Raw genomic sequence first — 10,000 nt, 5'->3', positions numbered from 1 at the left:
GTGCACACGCGTGTCACATGCTGCATGTGATTTTCTCGTGGGATGCGAAATGTGTCGTGTGGTGTGTGCATGTATGTCATGGTCCCACGTGATAAGAGCACATGTCCCGCAGCGCAAAAGACTGATTTGTAAGGTACGTACATAGCGCACGGAAGTCCCCGCAAAACGGTGTGCTTGTAGGTTGACTATATGTATGGGTGAATGTGTGTAGGGAAGAACGCGAGATCTGAATCTGCTTATGAGCATGATTGAATGCTTGTGAGTGCCTGCAGTGAATGGAGTCCTGGTCACCCCAGCGTCCCGGTAGGCAGGCGATCGTTCCACGGTCGCCCCAGCGTCCCGGTTGGCAGGTGACAAGGAGTTGCCCCAGCGTCCCGGTGGGCAGGTGTCCAGTCCCTGGTCACCCCAGCGTCCCGGTAGGCAGGTAACTGTGTGTTTGAGGGTGTGTCTTTGGTATATTTGACTGCATACATGTGTGAGTGCCTGTATGAGTGTTTGTATGTGTGACTGGCTGAGTGCATGTTTGAATGCTTGTGAGTGTTTGAAGTGAATGGAGTCCTGGTCACCCCAGCGTCCCGGTAGGCAGGCGATCGTTCCACGGTCGCCCCAGCGTCCCGGTTGGCAGGTGACAAGAAATTACCCCCGCGTCCCGGTTGGCAGGTGCCCAGTCCCTGGTCACCCCAGCATCCCGGTAGGCAGGTAACTGTGTGTTTGAGTGTGTGTCTTTGGTATATTTGACTGAATACATGTGTGAGTGCCTGTATGAGTGTTAGTATGTGTGACTGCCTAGGTGCATGTTTGAATGCTTGTGAGTGTTTGAAGTGAATGGATTTACTGGTCACCCCAGCGTCCCGGTAGGCAGGCGATCGTTCCACGGTCGCCCCAGCGTCCCGGTTGGCAGGTGACAAGGAGTTGCCCCAGCGTCCCGGTAGGCAGGTGACCAGTCCCTGGTCACCCCAGCGTCCCGGTAGGCAGGTAACTGTGTGTTTGAGGGTGTGTCTTTTGGTATGCTTGACTGCATACATGAGTGCCTGTTTGAGTGTTAGTATGTGTGACTGGCTGAGTGCATGTTTGAATGCTTGTGAGTGTTTGAGGTGAATGGAGTCCTGGTCACCCCAGCGTCCCGGTAGGCAGGCGATCGTTCCACGGTCGCCCCAGCGTCCCGGTTGGCAGGTGACAAGGAGTTGCCCCAGCGTCCCGGTAGGCAGGTGTCCAGTCCCTGGTCACCCCAGCGTCCCGGTAGGCAGGTAACTGTGTGTTTGAGGGTGTGTCTTTGGTATATTTGACTGCATACATGTGTGAGTGCCTGTATGAGTGTTTGTATGTGTGACTGGCTGAGTGCATGCTTGAATGCTTGTGAATGTTTGAAGTGAATGGATTTACTGGTCACCCCAGCGTCCCGGTAGGCAGGCGATCGTTCCACGGTCGCCCCAGCGTCCCGGTTGGCAGGTGACAAGAAATTACCCCCGCGTCCCGGTTGGCAGGTGCCCAGTCCCTGGTCACCCCAGCATCCCGGTAGGCAGGTAACTGTGTGTTTGAGTGTGTGTCTTTGGTATATTTGACTGAATACATGTGTGAGTGCCTGTATGAGTGTTAGTATGTGTGACTGCCTAGGTGCATGTTTGAATGCTTGTGAGTGTTTGAAGTGAATGGATTTACTGGTCACCCCAGCGTCCCGGTAGGCAGGCGATCGTTCCACGGTCGCCCCAGCGTCCCGGTTGGCAGGTGACAAGGAGTTGCCCCAGCGTCCCGGTAGGCAGGTGACCAGTCCCTGGTCACCCCAGCATCCCGGTAGGCAGGTAACTGTGTGTTTGAGGGTGTGTCTTTTGGTATGCTTGACTGCATACATGAGTGCCTGTTTGAGTGTTAGTATGTGTGACTGGCTGAGTGCATGTTTGAATGCTTGTGAGTGTTTGAGGTGAATGGAGTCCTGGTCACCCCAGCGTCCCGGTAGGCAGGCGATCGTTCCACGGTCGCCCCAGCGTCCCGGTTGGCAGGTGACAAGGAGTTGCCCCAGCGTCCCGGTAGGCAGGTGTCCAGTCCCTGGTAACCCCAGCGTCCCGGTAGGCAGGTATCTGTGTGTTAGAGATTGTGTGCATACATGTGTGAGTGCTTGTATGAGTGTTTGTATGTGTGACTGGCTGAGTGCATGTTCGAATGCTTGTGAGTGTTTGAAGTGAATGGATTTCCTGGTCACCCCAGCGTCCCGGTAGGCAGGCGATCGTTCCACGGCCGCCCCAGCGTCCCGGTTGGCAGGTGACAAGGAGTTGCCCCAGCGTCCCGGTAGGCAGGTAACTGTGTGTGTGAGATTGTGTGCCTCTTGGTGTGTTTGACTGTATACATGTGTGAGTGCCTGTATGAGTGTTTGTATGTGTGACTGACTGAGTGCATGTTTGAATGCTTGTGAGTGCTTGCAGTGAATGGAGTCCTGGTCTCCCCAGCTCGGCTCGGGCTCGGGTCTGGGCTCGGGCTCGGGCTCGGGATCGGGCCCGGGCTCGGACTCGGTTCTGTGCTCGGACCTGGGCTCGGGCCTAGGCTTGGGTCTGTGGTTGGGCCTAGACTTGGGCTCGGGCTTAGTCCTGGGCTCGGTCTCGGGCCTCGGCTCGGGCTTGGTCCCCGCCTTGGGCTTGGGCCCCGGCTCGGGCTTGGGCCTGGGCTCGGGCTCGGGCCTGGGCACGGGCACGGGCACGGGTTCGGGCCTGGGCTCGTGGTCGGGCCTGGGCTCGGGTCTGGGCTTGGGCCTGTGCTCGGGTCTGGGCTCGGGCACGGGCTCGGGCCTGGGCTCAGGTTCGGGCTTGGGCCTGGCCTCGGGCTCTTCCCCGGGCTCGAGCTCGGACTCGGGCTCTTGCCCAGGCTCGGGTTCGGGCTCTTGCCCGGGCTCGGGCTCAGGCCTGGGTTCGGGCCTGGGCTTAGGGTCAGGCTCGGGCCTGGGCGCGGGCTTAGGCTAGGGCTCGGGCCAGTGCCTGAGCCCAGACCCGAGCCTGAACCAAAGCCCAGACCTGAGCCCAGGCCTGAGCCCAGACCCGAGCCCAGATTCGAGCCCGAGCCCAGGCCCGAGCCCAGGCCCAAGCCCGAGCCCGAGCCCAAGTCCAGTCCCGAGCCCGAGCCCAAGGTCGAACCCAGGCCCGAGCCCAGGCCCGAGCCCAGGACCGAGCCCGAGCCCAGGCCCGAGCCCGAGCCCGAACCCGAGCCCAGGCCCGACCCGAGCCCACGCCCGAGCTCGAGCCCAGGCCCGAGCCCAGGACCGAGCCCGAGCCCGAGCCCGAGCCCAGGCCCGAGCCTAGGCCCAAGTCCGAACCCGAGCCCAGGCCCCGAGCCCAAGCCCGAGCCCAGGCCCGAACCCGAGCCCAAGCCCGAACCCAGGCACAAGCCCGAGCCCAGGCCCAGGCCCGAACCCGAACTTGTTATGGAGCCCTACCTCCAGATGAGAATCTAGAAATATTGCTACTTCTCGTTGTTCATAAAGTTGTCCAAACCTATTCCCCCTTGAGAGTCATCGTCCGTTCGTGTGAAAAAGCAAGGCTTCATCTTCAGATTCCATATCTTTCCACAACAGTTTGAAAAGCCGACTGTTTAGGCTCCACACTTGGTCAAGTTGAGGACCTTGACAGTCATGTTAAAGAGGTCCCTTATTTCAACACTTAAGGTTTCACAACGAAGGATGCAGTATGTAACTACAACAGGTGGATTTTTTTTCTTTCTCCCTTGTGATGAATCCAGTCTGCAGACCAAGCATGGCTGGAGCTCCATCTGTACACACCCACACCAGCAGCGAACTCCACCAAAGTTTGTTTCCCGAAAAGTTTGATACATCATGAAAAATAGCTGTTGCTCTTGTACAACATTTCATTGGGTGCCAGAACAGTATTTCCTCTTTTACACAGTTGCCTAACACGAAACGAGCATACACCAGTGGGTAAGAACACTGGGCGATGTCGGTTGTTTCGTTACATTGGATGGCAAAAACAGGAAAATGGTCGAGAATTTAATCTTTGGTTTCTTGTGACAATTCATCGATCCTTTCCTTGACTGTATAGTTTGATAGTCAATTCTGGGAAAGCTTGTTTGCACTCTTTCTCCAGAACGAATTTTGCTGGACGAAGTAGACTTGGTTTTATGAGGGAATCTCCGATCTTATGGTTCTTCTTGCTCTTTGCAGTCAACATGGCGATCTCACAAGAAGCGTCATTAAACTTTGAAGTTTGTTGTCGAAATAACCCAGTACTGTCCAACTTAGTTGGGTTCAAGGATTTTCTTCTTCATCGTCGTTTTTTCCTCTTTTTTCAAGGAAAACGTTGGTCTTGTCTTCAAGAGCAGGATGTTTTGTCCTCAAGTAATAAAAAAAAAAATCGTAGACGCTGCTAGTGACTACAATAATACATGATCATAAACACCACATCTAGCTACTGACGAAATACAAACGGATTTCAATTCACCAATAAAATAGTGGCTACTTACTATTTTTAGGTAAATATAACAAGTGAGATAAAGCATAGGAATAGCCTTGATTGAATGAATGTGAGAAAAGAGCAGCTATTACCACGGACGTGTGCAGAAGACTGGGAGAGAACGGGGCTCACCAGTCACCAACGAGCAGTATACAGGTCCAGGATGTGTTCACACCTCCCGTCCCAAGGCTTCCGAAGGATATAGAAGGAGGTCAACAAGTACAGAAAATGGTGAGCGGCGCTATGATAGACTATAGAAAACTAAAGTTATAAGGCAATACTTTTCCATTATTTTTTTTTTTTTTTATAAATTTCTCGATATTTGACCATGCTATCGTTAATGACGCCTCCTGTGAGATCGCCATGTTGACTGCAAAGAGCAAGAAGAACCATAACATCGGAGATTCCCTCATAAAACCAAGTCTACTTCGTCCAGCAAAACTCGTTCTGGAGAGAGAGTGCAAACAAGCTTTCCCAGAATTCACTATCAAACTATACAGTCAAGAAAGGATCGATGAACTGTCTCAAGAAACCAAAGATTAAATTCTCGACCATTCTCCTGTTTTTGCCATCCAATGTAACGAAACGACCGACATCGCCCAGTGTTCTTACCTACTGGTGTATGCTCGTTTCGTGTTAGGCAACTGTGTAAAAGAGGAAATACTGTTCTGGCACCCAATGAAATGTTGTACAAGAGCAACAGCTATTTTTCATGATGTATCAAACTTTTCGGGAAACAAACTTTGGTGGAGTTCGCTGCTGGTATGGGTGTGCACAGATGGAGCTCCAGCCATGCTTGGTCTGCAGACTGGATTCATCACAAGGGAGAAAGAAAAAAATCCACCTGTTGTAGTTACATACTGCATCCTTCGTTGTGAAACCTTAAGTGTTGAAATAAGGGACCTCTTTAACATGACTGTCAAGGTCCTCAACTTGACCAAGTGTGGAGCCTAAACAGTCGGCTTTTCAAACTGTTGTGGAAAGATATGGAATCTGAAGATGAAGCCTTGCTTTTTCACACGAACGGACGATGACTCTCAAGGGGGAATAGGTTTGGACAACTTTATGAACAACGAGAAGTAGCAATATTTCTAGATTCTCATCTGGAGGTAGGGCTCCACGACAAGTTCCAATCTGAAGGCTTTTACAGATCTTAGCACTTTGTATACATGTAGGAGATACAAGTAAATGCGTAGTTGGAAGTGTGTATGTATACTGTATATGTGCATGCGTGTAGCGGGCGTGAATCTTCTAGAACAATCAAATTGCCATTATCGGCTGAAAGAAACCTGCATAGCAAAGCTATAGCGATAATCCCATACCACACTACTGGTCATATAGCCACTTCCCGAAGGTTGAGTGTGGTTTGGATTTTTTCCGTCAGAATCATCAGAAATTTAAAATTCCCGGCTCTGTGCAGACATGCGCAATGACGACCCCACATCCTCCTCCCTACCCCTCCCTTCTTAGCCGGCTCGCCCGAGTCATCAATTCTAAGCGCGGAATCAGACTGACCGGTCTCCCCACTGCCGGCCTTTGGTTTTTGCCGGTGAGTCTGTTTCCTGCTTGTTATTCAACTGATAGTTTCAGCGCTTTCTGCATGGTTACCGGTTTGTCCTATTCTTCGACCACCCTATTAGTGAACCAGTTGTTGCCTTCTTAAATCTAATTGGTCCGGTTTGTGCCCGTTGCTGCGAGTCTGGTGGTGCGGAGGGGGGCGCCGCTAGGGATCGTCTGACCTCTCGGCGGCCCCATACCTCCTACGATCAATGGTCCTCTAACGCCTCACGGCTTGCCTCGTCAGGCTCTAGGCGTAAACTTCGACCTTAACCACTCGTAATCAGTCCCCCATACGTCTCCGGGCTGTCCGTGGTAAGAACCCGGGCCTCTCGGAGGACAGGGCGACGTGTCTTATGGTACGGAGGGTGGCGCCCCCGAGGGTCATCAGGCCTCTCGGCAGCCCCATACCTCCGACCATCAATGGTCCTATAACGCCTCACGGCTTGCCTCGTCAGGCCCTAGGCGTAGACTTCGACCTTAACCACTCGTAATCAGTTCCCCATACGTCTCCGGGCCGCCCGTGGTAAGTACCCGGGCCTCTCGGAGGATAGGGGGACGTGTCTTATGATACGGGGGGTGGCGCTCCTGAGGGTCATCAGGCCTCTCGGCAGCCACATACCTCCGACCATCAATGGTCCTATAACGCCTCACGGCTTGCTTCGTCAGACCCTAGGCGTGGACTTTGATCTCTTCCGTCGTCCGACATCTCCGGGTCGCCCGTGGGTGGGCGGCCCGGGACTCTTGGGGGACGGGGGGGGTATGTCTGGTGGTGTGGAGGGTGGCGCCCCTGGGGGTCGGCGCGCTCCTCGGCGGCCCCCGTGCCCCGACCGTCGTGGCTCTCTGGCACCTTTCGGCTTGCCTTTTCGGGCGGGTTCGTGAGCCCACCTTCCTCCCGGACCCGCTCACGTAGACCCAACAGGAAGTCCCGCTCGAGAAAGAGTTCTATCTCTCTCAAGAGGCCTAGGACGCTCAGCTCGTCCACGCCCTCCACATCCCGGTCACGGCATCACCCTCCTTCCGTCCCTGATAGGCCCCGTCTTCGACTCTGCCCTATCTCGCTATCCGGCCTTTCAGGCCGCGCAGACCAGAGTATCCCCTCCCCCTCCAGAGCAGCCTTCTAACGAACCTCCGGCTCTGGCCCCCTCTCCCACACTCCCTCCTGGTCCTTCCCTCCGCCCCTCCGCGCCGGCGGCGGGTATAGGACTGAAAGGCCCCTCTCATGAGGAACCCCCCCAATCAGACGACCGTCGGGTTGGGGGACGGGGTGGAGGACCACCTCCGTTCATCTTTACCTTATCCTCCTACCACGACGGACTCTTACGAGATCCGCCCCTTCTCATGGTATGACCTTACATACATCCCCCTTGTGTAGCGGCGAGGGATTTTATTCAGCAAAGATGGGGTCTCGCCTAGTGGAAACGTTCTTCAGTACGGGGTCCTGTCATCACCTGAATGACATCATTTGACGTCTCCGCCCTACTAGGCTGTCCAGGCACCCAGGAAATGACACCTCGCTATATCACAATGTGATCCTGTGACGTCAGTGATCCTTTGAAGTCACAATTTGATTCTTTGATGTCACGATGTGTTTCGGTGACGTCACGATATGATCCTATGACGTGATGTGATCCTGTGACGTCACGTGATGCTGTGACATCACAATGTGACCTTGTGACGTCGTGATGTAACCCTGTGGCATCACGATGTGACCACGTGACATCACTAATTCTGTAACATTATTGTATGGTCCAGTGGAATTACAATGAAAACATATGACGTCACGATGGGGGTCCTGTGACGTCATTTTGTTGGTGTCGTCACGATATGATTACATGATGCCACGATGTGATAATAGTTCACGATGTGATCAGGTAATGTCAATATGCGATAAAGTGACGTCACGATGTGATAAGATGACGTGATTATGTGATAAAATGACGTTACGATGTAGTCCTATGACGTCAGTTTGTGGCTCTGTGACGTCATGATTAAATCCGGTGACGTCACAGTATAATCACATGATATCACTAGGTATTAAACATATGGAAGTCAGCTTGTGGGTTATGAGACGTCACAAACTGCCATAGCACACTATTGGATGAGGACGCTCGCCACGGGCTTCGAGGACTTCCCGCGGGAAGACTTGGGGTGAGTTGGATACATACCGAGGGTCCAGGCCCGTCTTAGCGGGAGACGCTCAGGGAACGTCTTCACCCAGGACGAAGCCTCTTGACTAACGCCCACGGACGAGGTCGCTCGGAAACGACCTCGGCCTCGCATGTATGTTGTTATGCGTTCTATAATAGATTTTGTGACTTCACTACACCCTCTGGGGATCGGAATCCACCTTGCCCTACTAATTTGATTCTCTTTACCATACCAAAGAAAGGCCCAGGAAAAACGAGACTGGCTATGAACCTGAGCGCACTGAACAAATTCTTGAAACCCCTGCGATTCAAGATGGTGTCGGTGGCTCAGGTCCGGTCAGCACCCATGGAGGTGAGTTCGGTTAGCGTCCCTAGACCTTCAGGACGCAGATTGGCATTTCCCCATCCACCCCCGATATCGCCGTTTCCTGATGTTACAGGTAAGGAGGGAGACATCATTTTTACCAGACTCCCTTTCGGACTCTCGCTTACCCCGAGGATCTTCACCAAACTAGTGAGAGTGGTAGGCGTACGCTGGACGGAAGCAAGCGTCTTCACACTCATGTACCTAGACGGCTAGTTGATGCATTTGCCCACCGGGGAGGGTGCATCGGCCAACATCTCGGTGGCTATGAGAGTGTTGGTGGACGTGGAGTTCGGGGTGGACTAGGACGGGTCTGCCCTCGCTCCCACACAGAGACTTTATTGGCTCGGGATTGAGTGGGACACAGTCGGCGCTCTTCGGGTGCTCCACTGCGCCAAGAGAGCGTGCTTCTCTCACACGTTCTCCCGCCTTCGGTGGTGGTGGTGGTGAGGGGGTGTTGCCTCAACTTCGCGACCCCGGCCCTTCCACTGAGCCGCTTGGGGCGCCGACGGCTGGTACGGGAGGTCGACAGGAGCATACCGCTCCTCCCGCGCGACCTGCCCGGGCCGGTACCCTCAGCACTCCACAGCTTGTTGCTTCCCTGGCTTCGGTCGGGGGCCCTACGCCGGTCGGTCCCATAGTCCCCGCCCCCACCTCGAATGGCAGGAGCGGCGGACGCCTCGGACATGGGGTGGGGCTTCCAGTCGAGCTGGAGACATCAAGCTTGCCGGGGATGGTCGGAAGATAGAAGGTCGCTACACTTCAACCTTCGGGAGCTGATAGTGGTGAAAGAATGACTCGAGCGACACCCCGAATTCTCCTGCATGAGCGTCCGCTTGTAAATAGACAATGTGACGGCAGTACAGTGCGTGCAGAGGCAAGGTACGGCCCGACCAGGTCCACTCCTAGCCCTGTCGGAAGACATCTTCGCCGAGGCATCACGCAGGGCCATATCACTCTCGGCGAAGTATTTTCCGGGCCGGGAGAACGTCTGGGCAGACGCTCTATCCAGGTTTCAGGAGACCTCCGTGGTGTGGCAACTACGCTCACAAGTGTTCGAGTCGCTCTCCCTCCGCTACGGCACCCCAGAGGTGGACCTGTTTACCTCCCCAAACACGACCCAGCTCCCCCTCTACCTCACCTACATCCAAAGGACACTCACAGGAGGCCCAGACGCCTTCACGGAGGACTGGAACAGCTGGAAGTACGTATACATTTTCCTCCTCCAGCGACACCGGTCCTCCTGAAGGTGATGCAGACCCTCAGGTCCTTCAGGGGTCAGGTCCTCCTGATAGCTAATACTGGCCAACCCAGCCGTGGTTCGGGGAGCTAATGAGATGGTGCTCTTCTCCCCTTCTACTGGGGCCAGCCTGACTAGCCAACAGCCTTACCTCACCTCTCCAAGCGTCACTCCAACTTGATACTTGGAGTTTCTACGGGGAGCTCTCAGCCAACTCTTCTCTACAGGGGCAGCAGACAAG

The 10,000-nt window shown here is 54.4% G+C and overlaps 1 protein-coding gene and 2 pseudogenes across 1 annotated transcript in view; 2 read left to right on the top strand and 1 right to left on the bottom strand.

The window, feature by feature from the left end:
* The window catches only part of LOC143023934 (uncharacterized), a gene marked incomplete at its 5' end in the record, with an annotated part of 16,717 nt that extends 13,773 nt beyond the window's left edge, over positions 1-2,944 (bottom strand). The window contains one exon of the mRNA XM_076182605.1: positions 2,416-2,944. Within this exon, the coding sequence (XP_076038720.1) occupies positions 2,416-2,944 (529 nt within the window). The remainder of the gene's footprint in view (positions 1-2,415) is intronic.
* The window catches only part of LOC143023951 (uncharacterized), a 39,415-nt pseudogene extending 35,979 nt beyond the window's left edge, over positions 1-3,436 (top strand).
* A 2,011-nt stretch (positions 3,437-5,447) lies between these two features.
* The window catches only part of LOC143023950 (uncharacterized), a 46,977-nt pseudogene continuing 42,424 nt past the window's right edge, over positions 5,448-10,000 (top strand).

Source organism: Oratosquilla oratoria, unplaced genomic scaffold (assembly GCF_046742065.1).
Source record: "Oratosquilla oratoria isolate Oo_2021 unplaced genomic scaffold, ASM4674206v1 SCAFFOLD72, whole genome shotgun sequence".
Lineage (NCBI taxonomy): Eukaryota > Metazoa > Arthropoda > Malacostraca > Stomatopoda > Squillidae > Oratosquilla > Oratosquilla oratoria.
The sequence above is the reverse complement of the archived record's forward strand: the minus strand, read 5'-3'. Positions and strand labels throughout refer to the sequence as shown.